Source organism: Cimex lectularius, unplaced genomic scaffold (assembly GCF_000648675.2).
Source record: "Cimex lectularius strain Harlan isolate CLEC.00 unplaced genomic scaffold, Clec_2.1 scaffold373, whole genome shotgun sequence".
Classification (NCBI taxonomy): Eukaryota; Metazoa; Arthropoda; class Insecta; order Hemiptera; family Cimicidae; genus Cimex; species Cimex lectularius.
This window is the reverse complement of record NW_019392898.1, coordinates 184,235-205,201: the sequence shown is the minus strand read 5'-3', so window position 1 is coordinate 205,201 and position 20,967 is coordinate 184,235. Positions and strand designations below refer to the sequence as shown.

At 35.0% G+C, this 20,967-nt stretch overlaps 1 protein-coding gene across 1 annotated transcript in view; it reads left to right on the top strand.

Moving 5' to 3' along the window:
• The window catches only part of LOC106664283 (protein sidekick), a 93,947-nt gene that overhangs the window by 56,232 nt on the left and 16,748 nt on the right, over positions 1 to 20,967 (top strand). The window contains exon 3 of the mRNA XM_024229201.1: positions 19,377 to 19,553. Coding sequence (XP_024084969.1) covers positions 19,377 to 19,553 — 177 coding nt within the window. The remainder of the gene's footprint in view (positions 1 to 19,376; positions 19,554 to 20,967) is intronic.

Here is a 20,967-nt window from a genome sequence, read left to right as displayed (position 1 = left end):
TGATTTCACAATAGAAGATTTCCCACAATAGGAGTTGATTAAACCCAACTGACAGAGTTGCCAATACGGAGAGGCCTTATCGTTTTTGGATAGGGAGGGAGAAATCTCAAATGGAAATTGGTTCCATTACAAAAAAAGATGGTCAGATAGAACGGTCCAAATTACTCCTCCTGTAAAACAACTGTTTTCCACTTGACTAAAAGTATAAAATACTCTTTTTGCTGCTTTAATAACTCCGCAGTCTAACGCGTTTTAAGAACTTATTAAATCTGAGAAAAAAACGTGGTCCATGATCCGCTAATCAACCTGAACCGCGCTATTTTTACTTGTGTTTGTCATATTTTATCAAAAAATACATATAAGTAAAGACACACTCAAGTTAACATTTAAAAAATCGATGAAAAAATAAATTACATAAAAACAATGAATCGACTCTGGAAGATTATGGTCTCCAAGTGAAATAATGTCGATATACGTATGTATTCATTTACGTTTTAGTGGTCAATTGGCCAAGTTACATCTTTAAATTAATCATTTCTTTCCATGTAAGGTCTTGGTTGAGATAAAAAAGACAGTGTCATGAGCGGGATTCGAAAATGGCAAAATGGTGTCCGAGAGGATCGAACTCACGATAGTTCAAGTGGTAGAGTAGTCGTGGGTTCGAATCCCGCTCGTGACACTTAAAGAGATTAACATTTTTGTAAAGCAAAACCAAAACATTGTCACAAAGAACACATAACAAACGTGGATACTGAAAAAATATCAAATAGAAGCATGGAAAAGCATCTACATTAAACAAAACATTGATGAAAGTGACATCGAACAAAAACAACGTTTTCTAAAAAATTGTTATATAATGGGCATCAATGCTTGGCAAACGTCGATACCTAATACCATATATAATTATTGATTGTCTCCCCCCCCCAATGACGTGTTTTAAGGTATGTTTCCTATGAGCCAGGGTAAATGCCGATGATAATATTCGGGGTGTGTGATGTACTGCGACCTTTCGGAACTATTGTAACCCCTGTTTTGTACATATAGTATACCGGTGAGTCCTAGTTCATCAAGAAATTTGATTGGCTCGATTTCAGTGGTTGTATTTCTTCTACGGTTACATTGTATCCCGAAAAAACCGGCGCCTCAGTTAGTAGGCGTGTTGGCACCTCCTATGCTTCTTTCGGAACCTGTTTTGAAGTTTTTACTGTTTCCTTGATGCACTCTAACGTCTTTACTTCCAAAATTTGATCGAATGTTCTTGGAGTATTTATATCCAACGAATAAATTCCGCTCTTTCCTATAGTGATGATGTTCCATAAGGAATAAACTCGACTATAATATTTGAGTTACATTTACTGAAAATTCAATTTTCAGTTTACACACATATGCGGTCAATTGAAGACTAATTGCTTTTACCACGGAGGTTGTACTGATCATCAAATGTTATAATTGACAGTCTGCGCGATGGCCGGTACACCTCATTGATATTTTATCTTTATGTCTAAGATACTCATTGACTGTGTTGAATTTCAATGTCGTCAAAAGCTCAGGACCTATCAGGAATAGCCTTTTTCTTGCAAGGGCGTCCGCTCTGTCGTTGCCCTCTACTCCCACATGTCATGTGGCCCAGCAGAGGAAGACTTTATTTTGCATAATCTATTTAGTTTAGTTTTGCTAGTCAGCACCAAATTGTTAATTAAATTTTATGAGCACAACCATAAAAATATAGCCTTATAAAAACTAATGAATTTTTGATCTCGTTTAATTTGGTTTACATTAAAATAAGCATGTTGTAATTAATATAACGACAAAATTACATATACTTAGTTTGAAATAAACTAGAAAATATATGAGTGTCCGGTTCTTTTGTCTTCGACTGTACTGGATGCTACCCGACGAAAATCTGAACAGTGGGGATCGCATAGCGTATATCAGAGGAGCGTTGCATGGCATCGGGCAGATGGGCACGGGGGTAATTCAATCTTATGGAAAATTGGACTGGATCTGCGTCGGGTAGCATTGCATCGGGTAAGTGTGTTACCCGCTTAAATGTGGCGCCTTAGCCATTAGTTTGTTAGTAGGTGCGGTGCTCCTCTGCTTTTTTGCAGAATCTGCACTTGCCGTGATGGGTTATTCCAATCTTTTTCAGATGCCCCACTCAGTCTGCAGTGTCCTGTCTTGAATCCTGTCAGGATTCGTAGCTTTTTACAGCTTCCTTTGATCCATGATTTCTTTCCTTCCAAAATTTGCTAGAAAGTTGTTTATGTTCCATGAGTGAATTTTATTATTTATTTGTATAATTTATTTTCAATTTGTATGAGATACTCATTGATAATGTGAATTCCTATGCAACAGACTTAGGGTTTATGAGCAGTATATCAGCTCCTTTCCTTGCAAGAACGCTCTAATCCACATGTCCTGGACCCAGCAAAGGGTAACTTCATTTTGCAATTTAGTTTTCTAATTCAACACCAACTTTGAGCTAATGATGTTTAAACTTAATGCTTTAATGGCTGTTTGGCTATCCGACATGATAGCTATATTCTTGTTTTTGTACCCTTTGTTCCGATTGAACTGGGAACAACCTGAGTTAACTACGAGCGGTTAGCAAATTAAGAAACGAGGAGACATAGATTTTTTAATAAACTTATTATTACTAATAAATCGCCTTTTTGGGTCCTCGCTCGTTTATGCAGTACTACCAAGTAAAATAAATTTGTATATGTTATGTTCTGTAGTTTTGCAATTCAACACCACCTTTGAGCTAATGATGTTTAAACTGTTTAAGCTGCTTGGCTATCTGACATGATGGCTATAATCTTGTTTTTGAACCGTTTCTTCAAGTTAAACTGGATACATTGCATGGACTTCAACCTGGAAGATACTGGTGTATTATTCCAAAAATTCTTAGTATTTGGTTCTTCCCCTGCTCCCGTACCTTGCTGCGTAGATCCGTCAGTGTATAGCCAACGGTTCTCAACGTATAGGTTCTCATTCTTCTTTGATACTTAAATTTATTTGGAAATTTTGCTTGAACTCAAACATCCTGTTCATGTCGTCTCTTGGGGCTATGAGTATCGAATGTTCCTTCATTAGGCTGTTACTACCTTATGGCCCAGGTAAGGCTGATTTATGCCTATTATGTACCCAATTGTGTTAGTAGCATTGTTACATGTAAATTATACAAATTTTTTGTTCAAAAACTATTAAGCTGGGGAACATAAACTAACAATAATCCTTTTAGGCTAACCTGAGTGTAAAATCACTTCATTATGCCGATATAGCTTAAGAATGACATTAGCATATTCTATTCTTCCGAGTAATCTCATTAAAATACTTGTGGCTTTTGGAATGAAACAAAATATACAAGATGCGGATAAGTTATGCAAATGTCTCCTCACCCCGAGATGCCGCCGGACTTTTCGAGAGTGAAGTCTTTAGTTAAATTTTACCCCAATGACACGACGGCAATCGCTGACCCAAGGAATCTGTTGAGAATTTATTCATGAAGAGGCCTACATTAAGCAAACTCATGTAAAACTATGTACATATATAAAGTTTGAAAAATAACGTGACCGTTTATGGAAAAAATATACGCTAAGACCCATTCAAATTCATGTCTAATTTCTCCTCAAAAATACATTGTTGTTTTTCTTAAAATTATATAAACATTGAAAGGAAAAATGTTGGAGAAAACGAGGGTTGAAAAAAAAATTTTTTTAGTATGCTATATAAATTAGATAAGAAGAGGCGTAATATACCTTTTCAGATACCGGGACAGTTTATTATTGATTGCACTATCAAGGAGGTTAAAATCGCTGCAAATGATAAAAATATTTATTTTAAAAAATCTTTCTATTGTTAGTTTTATTGATAATTACGATCGCAAATAATTTGATTTTTACTGGTCTGATTAAATTCGCATTTTTATGGCTTGTAAAAACTGCTGACCAAGAAACATTAAATATGCTTAATTGCTTAATATTCAAAGCATACTCGACATATCATTGATACAGGAGAAGAAAAGGCAGATGATCACTAGAATAATTTGGTGTGTATTAGGGTTTAAGATGGTCATTTATGTTGACGGTTAAAAATTATCAAGGATGTTTATTAGGTTACAGATGATGAACTGATGAATAATATTATGTTAAGTGGTCTATTGACCAAATTACTTGTTCAATTAATTAATCTTTTTATGTAAGGTTTTGGTTGAGATAAAACACACTAGCCCGCAGGAGGAAGTGTTTTGGGATGTATAATGTGACCATAGAAGAGCTTCAACCACTGAAATCGGGCCTATTAATCAAGTTTCTTGATGAAATAGGACTCACCGATGTGCTTTTTTGCGTCACTTGTCATGAAGATTCTTAGGCTAAAGTGGTCTTTAGGTCACAGACTCAGTCAAGCTGACTGACCAACAGAGAAAAATGACTAACCTAAAACTAAAATGACTAAAATAAATGTTTTTATGAAACTGTTGATGAAAGTGGGACTCGCAGGTCGACACGGATAATGTTTTGAATTATATTATTAAGAGGACTTGTTTAATGCATTCGAAAAGTAACTCAATCTTGAATTACTGATATAGGCAGATTTGTTCTACTCACGTTGTATCACTGAAGAATCTATTTATTTATGCATTCCAAAATTGGGTTCGGTCATGTCAGGAATATATTAAGATTATTTATATATAACTGACTAAACTAATAAAACAAGAGGTACATAGAGATTAATGAGAACATGTGGTGAACACTCTTTCTGGCAAACGTTGGAACTTGGTATTCAACTGTGAAGTTTGTCGAAAGAGATTCTGACGGCTTTTTAAAATATTTGCTTCCAGTGAATCAACCGCCATGACAATACATCATCTCGAGTGGTCTTGTCCCCAGTTCACCGATGTGTAATCACCAAGACCCGGTCGTTCCGGCGGTGGCTGCTAATAACTGCGTGATAGACCGCGACGGGACGAAATATCAATCAAAGGCCGGGATTCTTCCTCTGAAAGCGAGAATCGGGGCAGAACCTGGAGGTTGAATTGATTACGGGGGGGATAATTTCCCGAACGTGATTTTCTATCAATTCACCCTCGGAAGGCACGTACGCTTAGAAATGAAAGGCGACTTTCATAAATAACCCTCCTTCTTACATTACTTCTTTCGGCTGTTCGACTTGTCGCCACATCTGACCCGAAAGGATTGTTTTTCGTCCTGGTCGATGAACTTGAACCGTCACTGAATATTAATGAAGAACAATTGCCCGTTAACGTCGTCCGAACTATGACCTCCAGTGCTAAATGACCCTTTCGTTAAGTTTTGTAATCAACGTACTATTGCATAACACTAAAACAGAAAGAAGGAAAACAGAGTTTAGTGTAACTTATTTGTACTATGTATTATTTTTCCTACAAAAAAATAAATTCAGAAGTTTCAGTGTCTGACTCACACTTTGAGATAGTGCTATCACCTCTCGTTTCGTTTGGTCATTTCCAATGTTAAAAATACAGATAAACACTAATAAAACACAAACCATTCATCACACATAAGAATTATCTTATCTTGAGAGATTTTATCACTTTACCGTATCCGACAAGCCAAATAAGTACGCAATCCGCTTAAATCTCAAATATTATATTGAAACAACGGTTTATTAATTAAAAGGTTATTCGGAATTGACATAACGCCCTGATGATCCGATAAATTTAACCTTCGCTGGTATAATAATGATGCGTGTATGGGCAATACTTTTTTCTCATTAACCCGAAAACCACAACAAAGTTTTTATTTTCTAGATATTTAATTGTGGCGCCTGTGATGCTAAAACTGAAAAATTTTTATAAGATGCTAGAATTCAAAAAGTAGGATAAACTTTTTGAAAGTTTGTATTTATTATTTTTCCTACAAAAAAATAAATTCAGAAGTTTCGGTGTGATTGTTTCGTTTGGTCATTTCCAACATTAATAAAATACAAACCTTTTACATTCATCTCATATACGAATTAATTAAAACTGAAAAATCTTTGTAAGATATTCAAAAAGTAGAATAAACTTGTTGAAAATTTTTAATATTTATTACGATTATTCAGAAATCGTGAGATGCGGTCTGGTGTGATGTAGGTTTCAGAAAAATATTTTCTTTATCGTGCCAGCGTTTCGATCTTTATTTAGATCATCTTCAGGGCCTGGGAATTACAAATATTGTTTAAATTTAACAAAAACATGTAGGATGTGGAAAAAAGTGAATTTATGCAATGCAAAAAAATATTTTTTATATTCAATCAAAGTATTTCTTTTCAGTGAGTAGAAATACTTGTAAATCCCAGACCCTGAAGATGATCTCATTAAAGATCGAAACGTTGGCACGATAAAGAAAATGTTTTTCTGAAACCTACATCACACCAGACCGCATCTCAGGATTTCTGAATAATCATCGACTAACGGTCACTAATCACCACACACTATGTATTATTTTTCCTACAAAATAATAAATTCAGAAGTTTCTGAGTCAGCTTTGAGATAGTGCTATCATCTCTTGTTTCGATTGGTCATTTCCAATGTAAAAAATACAGATCAACACTATATACATCGACCCTTAAATGTCTGAAGTAATTTAAACTGATATCATTCCTACATTGACAGGAAATGTGCCTGTCAAGGGGAATGCGGTGAAAACCAGATTGAACAAATTTATTATTATTAAGCAAAATACGCCTACATTCTCCAGGAAGCCAATGTAATTTACACCGGGCAACTTTTTTTAAATATATTTTCCAAGGTGTCTATTCTTGTTTTAACCGTGTTTGACACAATAGTTAATAAATATTTGCCTCGAAGCTTGTACAATCTGAACAACTATCACCTTATCCCCGGAGATAAATTTAACAAAAACTAAACTTAAATAAGAGTAATTGTTGTAAATGGTGATTTTTTGTTAAACAAAAGTGTGACGGCTAATTATCTATTTACCGACCCATGTGACTTGGGAACTTGTTTTCAAAAGTTAACTTCTAATTACTCAGAGTTTGCCAGTTAACGGTTCTTTCAGTACAAAACTGGAATTTATTGTACTGGGTGAATTTGTAACTGTTTAGGACAGGGAAAATTGGAGAGTTGATTTTCAGGACCACGATTTTCTTGGATAAAAATGGTAAATTAAAAGAATATGAAATAAAAATGGATGTGGTCGTTTAATTTGTAGGTTGGATTAATTAATTAACACACAAGTTATTTCTCGCCAAACCAATTAATTAGATATAGTAATTACAGTAATTAATTGGCATCATTGTTAAGATCTATACATGAGCACATATTTATTGAATTGATTTAATTGGTTATAGTATAATTTGCCTGGAGAAAATCGTGTCATCTGGAGGACTTCTATGTTTGGCTCAAATATTGTGTTTGCGTTAATTTATTATACTTAATGCGATTTGTTAACGTGAAAGGAAAGGGCTGTTTAACTCCGTGATTCTGGAGAGTAAAAGTTAGTTACTAGCGAGAATGGGTTCGACTCCGACCAAGGAATATCGAGTACTCTGGGGAGTAAATGTGACCAGACTTCTATGTTTGTGTAGATGTGTACATATATAAGGTTAGCATTTTAGAATATCGATTTGGTTTTCATATCAAAACAGAAACAGTAATAGATCGAGACGCTCAAATAGCTACAGGCTGAAAAATATATGTTAAACACCACAAAAAGAGAAAAAACACTCAAAGAGCCGGCGATAGCCTTAGCTGTTTGTCCACCTCTAAACCTTCCACATTGTTATTTAATGTTTATAATTTTCTTTTTTTTAATTTAATAAAACAACAAGACTCAAATGTTAAGTTGATCATTTTTGGAGATCGTGAGATGCGGTCTGGTGTGACGTAAGTTTTAGAAAAACATTTTCTTTAACGTGCCAACGTTTCAATCTTTATTGAGATCATCTTCAGGGCTCAAAGTGTTTGTTTTCTGGCACTCTCAACACGACCCACAAGAATGACACAATGACACATCTACACAGAAAACAAACACTTTGAGCCCTGAAGATGATCTCAACAAAGATCGAAACGTTGGCACGATAAAGAAAATGTTTTTCTAAAACCTACGTCCCACCAGATCGTATCTCACGATCTCCAAATAATCATTAACTAACTGTCACTTAACACAACACACAAGTTAAGTAAATCATTTCCAAAGTTGTCATAAGTACAGATTACCAGTACAGATTTAGTTGTGTGAAAAAACTTCGCAACGACAAAAACTTGTGTAGTTGCGGACTACATCATTATATCTTCGAACTAGCTGCAAATATCAGGTCTAAAAGACACAAACTATCCTTAGATCAAAGGCCATACAAGGTTCAAACACAATGATGTAGTAGATCGGCTTGCCAAAGATGCCACCACAAATGGCCATTCTCTGAAGACCTCTGTACCCAGAAAAAAAGATCAATATGCAATATTAAAAGTGCAGCTGCAGATAGAATATCTGTCAAATCATAAAGGCATGAGATACAAAAATATATTTCCATTGGTAGCAGTGGACCTTGGTCCGCCAAAGCAATTAATACAACCAAGGCCTTTGCAAAACAATAAGGCTAAGATCAAATCTGACTGTGCAAGGGATTAGCTCAACAGATTGAATGTAATCCGGTCACCAAACTGTGAGGCCTGCGGAACATCATCATCTACTACAAAAACAAAAGAACGCAGTGATATGTTCGATAGACTCGCAAATGTCAAAGAAACGACACTTCAACCACCCTTTGTATACAGAGATCTAATATATTGTACCGCAAATTATATGATTTAATTGGAAAGATCAACGTAAGATTGTAAATAATCCATTATATTTAGTGGTCCAGTGACCAAATTACTTTTTTCAATTAATTAATCTTTATGTAAGGTATTGGTTGAAATGAAAGACCGAGTGGATCGAAGTCAAGATAGCTCAAGTGGTAGAACAGCTGTGTATTTAGCCGAAGGTCGTGGGTTCGAATCCCTCTCATGGCACTAACTTTTTCATTTCAAACCAAAACCTTACATAAAAAGATTAATTAATTGAAAAATTTGTAAATAATGTTGTGTAAACTGTATGTTTTAATATTATAATAATTAGTTATTAGGAAATAGTTATACGTAATTATCATGAAGTAAAATATGATGGCTGTATAAATGTTTTGGAGTCAATAATAAAAAAACATACCTATTAAAAAAAGCTCAAATGTTAAGTTCATACATTGAGGTTCGTATATCCGAACTTTCACCTATTCACCCATTCGTAATTGTTAATTCAATGTTTCAACCCTTTCCTCCCTCCTCGTGTAGACGTTTTCAATGACCAGAATTGGTTCAAAATCGAACTAACTTTGTTACCATTTCATTTGAAAAGGCGTAGTTTTTCCGTTGTGAAGTCGGATCTCAGTCCAGTTTGAACGCTTACGTTGAACTTTTCCAATCGGGGAATGTTTCTAAATAATCTTCACCCTTTCTGGCTACTTTCCGTGATTGGGTTTCCGGTGGAAACTTGTAGATCGTGTTAAGGCTCGTGTCGGATAATGTTAATTTTATTAAGAGGGATCCGAAGTCGCTTTTTCAACCCCTTAAACCAAAATTATTCAGTGTAAATCAATTTATCATTTATATTTCTTGGGTTCCCTTTCAGGAACTAGACAACCATCAAACTCATTTTGTTTTCATCGATAGTTCCTGAAAAGAAACCCAAAAAATAAAAAAAGTCAACAACCGGAAATGAAGAGCAAAAAATTTATCGTTTTGTATCTGCGATCTCAGCTGTGACGCGATCCAATAGAAGACTTAACATGTGCGGTTTCCGATGAGGCTTCACTCGGACTTCGAAGACTTCCCTACTCGATTTCTTAATTATCGCTTACTCAGCCTTTCTCTGCCCTACAAGTTCGAAAGAAATTCAGTCCTTTTTACACTCTCGCTTCATTGATTTTTAACACAAACTTGTCTCAATAATATATTTTTATTTGGAACCATCCTCCAATAACTCCAATAAGCGTTCGCCCCTTTTGAGGATCAACCAACCAAATAATATGACTTATATTTCATTAATGTAATAATTGTTAATATATCTTTTTGTTCTTTATTTGACTATTAATAAAAAGAAAATCAATAAATTATATTTTTAAATAAACTACATTTTATATTAATACCAATATACATGTTGTATTAACTGCAACTAGGAACACTATATTTCGTACTTAGTAAATAACTTTTCTTATGCTTAAAACATGCTTTAAAAAATTTTTCAGCATCACGGTTTTAGTTCCAGAGGTTTTCATGTAAATGCCTTTAATTGGTTATTTTAATAGGTTTTAGATGGTCGTATTAACCAAAGCCGTGGGTTCAAGTCCTGCTCGAGATATTAATTTTTTATGTCAACCATCCTTTGCATAAAAAATAATAAATCAATTAAAATAAATTATTTGGTTTAATGTTTGTAATATCTATGATTTTGTTTGAGGAATATTGATGCAATATTGCGTTATTATTAATATTGATATGCTGCGATATGCTGCCTTTAATCAGTTCTGTAGGAATAGAAATGACTGTAAGTTTGCTATGCGATCAACCAGCCTTCAGTACGATGTTGATTAGGATTCGGGTTGTGGTCTCCAAACAAAGAATGTTATTATACCAACGCCCAAGCTTTCGACAAGTTTTATTGTCTTCTTCAGGTTTAAGTTGTGACTTCGTATCTATCCTATCTACATTATCAATGAGTATCTCATACAAATTGAAAATAAATTATACAAATAAATAATAAAATTCACTCATGGAACATAAACAACTTTCTAGCAAATTTTGGAAGGAAAGAAATCATGGATCAAAGGAAGCTGTAAAAAGCTACGAATCCTGACAGGATTCAAGACAGGACACTGCAGACTGAGTGGGGCATGTGAAAAAGATTGGAATAACCCATCACGGCAAGTGCAGATTCTGCAAAAAAGCAGAGGAGCACCGCACCTACTAACAAACTAATGGCTAAGGCGCCACATTTAAGCGGGTAACACACTTACCCGATGCAATGCTACGCGACGCTGTCCGATGCTACCCGACGCAGATCCAGTCCAATTTTCCATAAGATTGTATTACCCCCGTGCCCATCTACCCGATTCCATGCAACGCTCCTCTGATATACGCTATGCGATCCCCACTGTTCAGATTTTCGTCGGGTAGCATCCAGTACAGTCGAAGACAAAAGAACCGGACACTCATATATTTTCTAGTTTATTTCAAACTAAGTATATGTAATTTTGTCGTTATATTAATTACAACATGCTTATTTTAATGTAAACCAAATTAAACGAGATGAATTTTTGATATATATATTTTTATGGTTGTGCTCATAAAATTTAATTAACAATTTATTACAAGGTTTTGCTCAAAATGGTGCATTAAGAACAAAAGAGGCGTTGCGATTGCGATACTAATTTGTGATACACGCTGTGTGACGGAACGTGGCGTCGCATAGATGTGCACTCCCTACCAAAACGTGACAAGGCGTCGGGTAGCATCGGGTAAGTGTGTTCCCCGCTTTACCCGCAAGAGGAAGTGTTTTCGTATGAACAATGTAAACCGTAGAAAAAATACTACCAAACCGGGCCTACTAATCAAATTCCTAGATGAGGTAGAATTCGTCGTTCTGCTGTAAGTACAGAACGGGGGATACAATAGCTCTCAACAGGCGCAGTATATTACACATCCCGAACATTACAACTACACCTACATCTAAAGAGTTCCATCTAAGCAGATTGATCGATGATTGCTGTTAAGAGGTCCGATCTAAGATTATGTTATATTTCTAATATTGTTCTGAAATTAATGTTGGATTCGTTATGTTGAGCCAAATGTTCAATTTTATAAAAGCAAAATAAACAGATTGAAAGAGTTAAATAGTGTAGCACACGACTTGATAAAACACAACCTAAAATTATACTAAAGTTTTAACAAATTAGAAAGCCAATTCTTCAGTTCTGGTTAGGGAAAGGGAGCAGGTTCGGGAGTTATGAAATTTTGCCAAGCTCCGGGCCCGGATTAGTCTTACGTACGAAAACTCGTCCTCCTTAATTACTCTACAAAGGACTTTGATTGTAATGAATAAGTTATCTGGCGTTAGCAAGTTATAATGGGTACGTGTAATTCCGAGTTAGGGGATTCTCTGAAAACTTAATCGCCGGACAGGCTGTTGGATGTCGAGGTGACGGGGATCAGGAAATGACTCATTTTGATTTCAATCTTTCCCGAATCAATTAGGAACCCGAGAACGGCTCGATTAATTATTGCCGATATTGCCCGGACTTGCCGGGCCGAGTTTCGCCCCGGTGACAACTAACAGCGGATCAGGCCATTGTTCTTGATGTCAATTCGTGCATGAAAACAAACCGCTGACCCGTCTTTATAAGATTTGTCAAAATTTATTGTACTGCATCAACAACAGATAGTCAAACGTTGAAACTTTTTCTTCAGTCGATTGTAATGACCCATTCCAAAAATCAAACTATAAAAACACCAATGAAACTCTTTGAACTGCTGTCAGCATTATAAAACATTCACATAATGAATGTGAATTCCAATAAATCGCTACTCTGTGGAAACTGTGATGGGTATTTTCCATTATAGTTTGTCATATATCTAGCGAGATTAAGCAGGCCCGTCAAAACAAGGAAATTCGATTTGACTGATTTCACCAACATTCTCTGGCTTGCACTATTCAATATACATAATATCCATATATGCATTTAAGAGTCAAAATTGACCGTGTTAATAAAAAAGATGAATGGTGAAGTGAGTGTGATGTTCAATCTTTTTAAAAAGTTTCTACTCACATTAAGTTGTTTTTACGATCCGGAGCTCCTTGAATCTGATGATGAGCTGTAGGCTCGAAATCCGGATCGTTGTAAACAACTTAATGTAAGTAGGAACTATCTTTTTTAAAAAGATTGACCGTATTAATTATTTTAATTAATTACACTTTTAACCTAAAGTCTTAGTTGAGATGAAAAAGCAAGTGTCACGAGCGGGATTCGAACCCACGACCTTCGGGTCAATACGCTGCTCTAACCACTTTTGTAAATATGACAAAACGATAAATTCGAAAGGATGTAGGTTGAGATGAGAAGTTTATGTCAGGGTGGACCGAAGACACGATAGTTCAAGTGGTGAGAGCAGCGGCGTTTTGAGCCAAAGGTCGTGGATTCGAATCCCGCTCTTGACACTTGCTTTTCCATCTCAACCAAGACCTTCAATTAAAAGTATAATTAATTAAAATGCATAATATTATTGTCGTTATTCGCGAGCTTAAACCAGGAGTTGGCACACGTTAAAATAATAAAGAAGATCACACGTATGCTCAAACGCTCACATTGGGACGTTTTGTCAGATATCGTGTTAAAAGTGTGCAATGATCGTTTAGTTCGATCTCCCCGATCAACCTAGTCCGCCCTTTCTCGCTGGATTTACCGACCGGCATTTTGTCATCTTATTTTTGGGGTTGTACTTAGTTTGTTTGTCTTATTGATATGTACTGTAACTTCAGTTTTTGTTCTTGATCAATATCTATGTTTTATTCGATAATTTGCAGTAACAGCGTTTTTGTCCGAGTTTTTTTAAACCGATGATTTATTGAATTAAAATAATAATAACAATACTTGTTAATTTTGGTGTTTTTCTACGCTATTGATTTTGTCAGCATCATTATATCAATACTGAAGATGGATAAATGCCGGGAGGTAGATAGGCTGATCTAAGATGTTCGGAAATGCTCGATATACCTACTTATTTTTAACAGAATTTCAAAAAGGTGCAAGAAATTGTGTTTTAAAAGATCGAAGGTATAACATAATAAAAATAAAAGGAAGCAATCAATAAACGTTTTCTAGGCTGGAAGGAAAATCCTAAAAGCCTTAATAAAGCTAGTTTCTAAATCAAGCTGCTATAAAGACCTTTGCCTATTTATCAAGTCGGAACTAACGTAGAAGAATCTAAACCACATGAAAACAATAAAATCCATGTTATGCGGGTTATAAAGACACGAGTATTTAAAAGGAAACCAAGATGGCGATCGGTCCTACTTCTTAACTTTTCTTAGTCCACAAATTGGGAAAGGTTCCGATAATTGAATAACGGCGAGTTTTTACGGCTTGAATGTAAATGTAAAAGGCAAATACTTCCCAAAGTAAACGTGGTTTAAAAGTTCTGACAGGTTTTCGCGCAATTATCGTCTGAAAAACACGGGCAAAGCCAAGGAAGACACCGGTTGTTGAGCACATCCCGTACCTCGTGTCAAGATTTGGCCTGCAACTACAAACGACAGAGGTACTTGGGAAAAACTACTTATACCGTTGAATACAATGTAAAAAGAAACACATAAATGCATTCTGGTAGGAAGCAGGAATGCCAGGAGTCCTAACCGTAAAAATAAATTGTTACAATTTGTCAGCGGATTCTGACGGGCCCATGTCGTATGTGCACACATTTCTACCTGCCTTTTTATATTTTGAAATATTTTTCTTCATGATTGTGCCAATCTATTTAGGGCTAAATAAGGAATAAGTCTCTCTTTTTCTAAATAGTTGCAAGCCGGAAGTCGGCTTGTAACTGCCAGCGACTTGTAAAATATAGTACGACGCTTACAATTCTTTTCGTCACCCTACATAATAATTCTCGTAAAGAACGTAAAATAATTTCGTCTCCATAATTTAAAGTAAGGCGGAATTCGTTGCTTCCATTTGCCCAAATAACATAATAATGATGATTATAATGATTATTTGGAGGTCGTGAGATGCGGTCTGGTGTGTCGTAGGATTTAGAAAAACATTTTCTTTATCGTGCCAACGTTTCGATCTTTATTGAGATCATCTTCAGGGCCTGGGATTTAAAGCACTGTTTGAATTTTACAAATACATGTAGCATGTGAAAAAAATGATTTTATACAATGCTAGAAATTTTTAGATTAAAAAAATAGTATTTATACAGTGCTAGAAAATTTTAGATAAAAAAATGAATTTATACAATGCTAGAAAACCTAAGATTAAATTTAGATTAAAAACACCAGACCGCATTTCATGACCTCCAAATAATCATTACGTAACGGTCACTAAACACCACACAGATGTATATAATTTTGTCATTGTAAATTATCCTATTTTGTCAGACTTAATTAATTATCACGAACTTTAATAAAGTTTTAAGACCATACATACGAGGATAAAGGTTATGAGAATGCTTAATTAAGTGGAAATGTAGTGGTCACTGCATATCCTCTTAGTTGGAAATTTCATTGAATTTTATGTTCTATAATACAACTATGTAAATATATGTACAAAATATGTAAAAACTAAAAGAAATTTGTATCTTTTTTCTTATTAAAAAAACATTTAAAGTGTTGGGAAGTGTTTAATTTCTGATTTATTTTATTGCGCTACAACGCAATAAAGAAACTGCTAAACGCATGCATGTGGGTCTAAACACGCATAAAAAAATTGTTTGGCCCACATCCATAAAGCCGTCGTTGACGGTTTAGAAGGAAGAAGCTGGCCGTTTAATTGTAGGAAACATTAGTTTATGGTTCAAAGACTTCTTCAGTTTTTATTGAGGAAGAAAATTTGTCAAGAATACTCGTTCGGTCGCTAAAAGAAACCAAAAATTACTCGGTCGGATAATTTAATTGAGAGCTATGTCGCTTTTGGACAGGAAAGTCCACGTTTGCGTCGCCCACGCATCAATTAGCTAGCCGTTCTTTGAAAGCCTTATCCTTGGTACCTTCTAGACGTTTTAAAAATTATTCTGACATAATATGCACAATTTAGAACTGTGTCACCCTACAAATTACTAACACACACACACACATACACAACACACATATGACCTAACTTATTTAACTAGAGTTGATATGTCGATTTCCCCGATAATATTATTTTTATTCGTTGTTTAATCTTGATGCTTTAAAGCTTTGAAGTGAATGCTTACAAAAGGCAAAACGTTTTGTTCTATCGACGATCCAACAAAAATTAAACATGTTATTTTAAATAATTTGATTAAAGAGTCGTATCTTTGTATTTGTAATTCATTTAAAACAAATACTTGAAAAACTTACATATTTTTCTTATCTTGGTTTTCCCTTTTCTTTATTTATCTGTCTTGTGTTTTTACATTATTCTTTTTGTTTTTTTGCTTGGTTTGTTTTGTCTTACTTTCTATCTTCTTTTCCTTCTACCTTGAACCTTTCTGCTTTATTTATTGTATTTTTTTGCTTTCTCTGTTCTTTCTTTATGACTTTTCTTTATTTCTTTTTTTATTTTAACTTTCTTCGTTTCTTCCTCTCCGCCGCGTTTTTGTATTGTTTTTCCTTTCCTTCCGTAATAAGACCCAGAATAACCTATGGATCATTAATCTGGTGGAACAAAGCTCAACAAAAAGTAGCTACCCAAACATTAGGCAGCATAAAAAGACTAGCAAACCTATGTATCACAAAGGTTATTAGAACAACCCCTACAAATACATTAGAAACTGCTAAACCTACCGCCACTGGAAATATTTATACAAGGAGAGGTTAGGAAAAGCTCATTTAGGCTCCAGAAACAATCAAATTGAATAGGAACTAAACAATTCGGGCATACAACCATAATTAACAAAATCAGGCACTCATTCGTAGAAATGGGGACTGACTATGTGATCCGCAAACATACTTTACAACATCATATAAAGTCTCTACGGACTATAAAGAAAAGGAAGAACACAGGAGAGCATCAGATACAATGATATGGGTGGCTCCAAAACAAACGAAGGAACTGGATCGGGCGTTTTCTGTACAAGCCCAAAACATCATCAGGGAGCAATCAAACTCATTAGGGACATTTCAGTCTTTCGAACAGAATTACATGCATCAGTGCTTGTGCCCTGGAAAATCTTAAAAGAGGTTACACTGACAAAAAAAATCCTCATAAGATCTGACGGCCAAGCAGCCATTACAGAATTAGCATGTAAAAAAATCACATCAAAATTAGTCAGTGAATGCACTCAAAATCTCCAAAACCTGATGATATCTTTGGGTGCCAGAGCACAGAGGAATTTTGGGTAATGAGAAAGCAGACAGAGGAAGATCTGCAAGACCATGCATAGGCCCCGAACCTATACTTGGGATAACAAAACAAATATAGAATCCTCCAACGCAGAATGGATCTAAACAAAACAAAAGGAGAAGTGGATAAACTCTAGCGGCTCTAGACATAATAAACTTATGATGAAACAATCCTCACCAAGACCGGCAAAATCTCTGCTCCAAATAGAGAGGGCTAAACTCAGATAGGACTACTAAACCGGTCACTGGCATCTGAGAAAACATCTGCACAACTTGGGAATATACAACGATGATCCCATCTGCAGATTATGTAATAAGGAGGAGGAAACAGCCATCCATATCATCTTCGAATGCGAAGCAACAGCTCGATGGAGATTCAACCTAACATACGAAAAAAACTTAGGGAGTGAAATTGTAGCAGCGACAGTCAGGAGAAGGATTGAGTCTATTGCACTGAACTAAGGAACTAGGAAGATACAATAACCCAGAAGGCTGCAGTGCCTGGGGAGCACAAACCCCGCTTCCTAGCATCTTTATCACCATATCATACCATTCCCTTCCATCATTCTCTTTTTGTTTTTTATTCTTTCCGTCTTATCCCTTTCTCTCAGTATTCTCTCACTTCTTGTATTTAAGATGGAAGTGAAAGGATGAGATAATGAATGTGTACAGAGAAAATAGATCAACAAAAGTTTTAACAAACTGGTCCTCTTCCCTTTGCATCAGTTTTCTCATTTAATCTTATAGTATAAATATTATAATAAAAAGAAATTTTTAAAAAATCAATTTATAACATTTACCTATTTTTCGTAATATGCTCGTATTTCAATGAGTAAAATAAGAAGCTTTACCTAGTCCTTGTCATAATAAAAAAATAATCTTACAGCGCAATGTGATTGTCTGTTAGGAGATCTTTTTATTTTCTGTCTTCTATTATTGTTTCCCTCCTGTCTGACCGCATGTGGAAGAATTTCTAATCGACCGACCGAGGATGTAATGCCTCATGGAAATTTTCAGTACTTTCGTTTATAATGTTCGAATCTTGATATTAAGTCGAACCGATTTGGCTATAAGAGTTGTAATTTTATTTCCCAATTGAAAAATTAATGAGGTCGGAATAAGTAAATTTTCTTGTGGAAAGTCAAAGGCGATTCTCCACCCTCTCTCTTTTACGTACTCTTTTTTAAGTAAGGCAATTTAAAACTCCGTAAATAATGAATCCCGCCGCGTTAAATGCTGTTTCCCAGCGCAAATAAATTCATCCCTTTTTAAAGGGAAAACGGCCGAGAACAATAGATCTTTAATTGCTTTTTCTAATTGATTAATATATTCCTTTCAGTACATAAGGTAATTAAAACATCGAAGTCTCAACAAGAATAAATTCTCTCATTGGTTAAAGTTACTTTCATAAATTATAACAAATGATATATAAATTATGATAAATAAGTTCAATTTAACCTCATTTTATTGTATAATCAATTTCATTTGACATAGTTCTCATATTAAGCCTTTGACTTTAACAGTCCATAAATATTGCAAAGCTTATCCCAACGGAGTTCAATGGTACACTCAAACTGGCTGCGTAACGAGTGAATGGAAAAGTATGTAATTCTTGGTTTTCGATTTGTTATTTCGGCGTTTCGGCATTTACAGTAGTTGGTCAGGGTATATAAGTAGGGGGAGGCACATACTTCATTTTGGTATTTATGTTTACACTCCTGTACATCTTTCTCATTCCAGAGAGAGGAATTAGGGTGAATGGAGGGGACGCAGTGTCGTTGTGTCTTGCCTCGCCCTGCTTATTCCCTGACCTACAGAAAATGGCGAAATTGACGTAAAGCGTTTGACAAGCCAAAACAGATTTCCCGAAATAGTTCAAAAGCTAAAGTAGATTCATGACCGTAGATAGTTGAAAAAAACATAAAATGTTGAAAGGGTTGAGAATCGGACCATAGTTCATAAAAACCTTTGTGTTACGTTTGAGGTGTAAAAGTACCCGAACTTTGTCGTACGAGTAGTGAATCATTCCATTAGATCAAGTTTTTGCAAAACTTTTAAGGGAATTCGCAATAGCAGGTCATGTTACGGTATTTTTGAAAAAAGCCCTTTTGTAAGTAAGTTGGATTCGATTGCAGGGCTGTTGGTTCGAACCCGGGACATTAACTTACAATGCCGAGCGCCGTGTCAACGCCTAAACCGTTGCGGCCACCGAAAAATGTCAATAATGATTTATTGTAGTAAGGGTTAATGTAATTTAATAATTTCTAATTTTGTTTTCAGGATACCCACAACCGCAGTACAAATGGTTCAAAGACGGCGTGGAGCTGTCGGACTTCACGACGGAGCACTTTTACAAAATACTGAACACGCGTGAGGAAGACGGAGGGACTTACCAATGCTTGGCGAAAAACGACGTCGGCGCCATTCTGAGCGGAAAGTTAGAATTCACCGTGGCATGTAAGTGCTAACTACTTTCCGCGTATTTTCAATTTTCATAATTGAAATCAAAGGACAAAATTAAATTATATTTGGCCCATCTTTGGTTTTGTGCCCGATGGATTATAAGTAATCAATTTGCGAACAAGGCCCAAAAAGTTTGGTGAAATTTCTTTTAATACAATCCAGATTTGCTTAATTGGTCATTAAAACATGGATTTTTATTTATAAACACATTCACTCAAACGGAAACATTCAATAATTCAATTAATAATAATAACTCATTGATTCATAAATAATTAAATTATTTTGCAACATTACAAATGTATTGTTGTTTTAGTCGAATATATTTTCTTAATTTTCAATTAAAAACTATAGGGCGACAGCTGATGTATAGCATTATTAATCATCCCCTGTCCTTCTATTGTTGCTGTTTTTCTTTTAAAGACTAACGATTTACGGCATAAGAAGACTTAAATATACCTTTTTAAAAAATACATTAACCACAGTAATAATAATATCAGAAATAATCAAGTTTAGTAGTTAATTATGGAAATATTGTCGGAAATATGAACAATTTATGTACAGATAGAGATTTATAGTTAAATTGATTTTTCAAATTAAAATATTAGAACGACATTTGGTTTATTAATCAATTCTGATCCATTTTGGGTCGCTTGTTTTTATTGTACAAACGATATCGTCACACGAAGACCCCGTTATAATAAACCTTATGTAAGAATTTTAGGTTTAAGGTTAATAACAAAGAAGTCGGTAGAAAGTTAATAATGCATTGTAAAAACGTAAGTTGAAACTTAAAAATGGTACAACTTTTAAAAAATCAAACCACCGGAACGTTAGAAAGAAGCTTTACAGAAAAACCAGCAAAGTAGAGATTGACTATTAAAGATTTATTTACAAAATGCTAAAGCAAAGCCCCCCCTCCATTCACGCTAATAAATATATTTGGTTCAATAAATAACAAATATCACATACATGAAGGTACAAAAACGCCTCAAGGCCGTGCATAAGTCATTTTGGATGTATTTCTTTCTTTGTACTTTTTTTATGAGTGTATTTCAATTACGATATAAACATAAGAGGGAGATTTTATTTGTGTTTTATTTACCTCTAATCCTTTATAAAATGGACCGAATATTGTTTTAAGATAAAAAATGGAGGATTGTCTAAGAGTTAATTAAAAATATTAAGGGTGGTCACTTTTTGCCATATTAATGTCGATGGCCATCACCAGCTCTCTATTTCTTAGCTCTGTTCTTAGCTTTATTTCTATCATTTTCAGCCTAATAATTTCTTTTACTGTTTCTACAGCCAAGTTATCATATTTTATGATATAACGGTAACCAACTTTCTCTTTTCTAAATCCTACTGCTAGCCTACCTCAGGGCCTCGTCAACTGTAAATACACAAATAC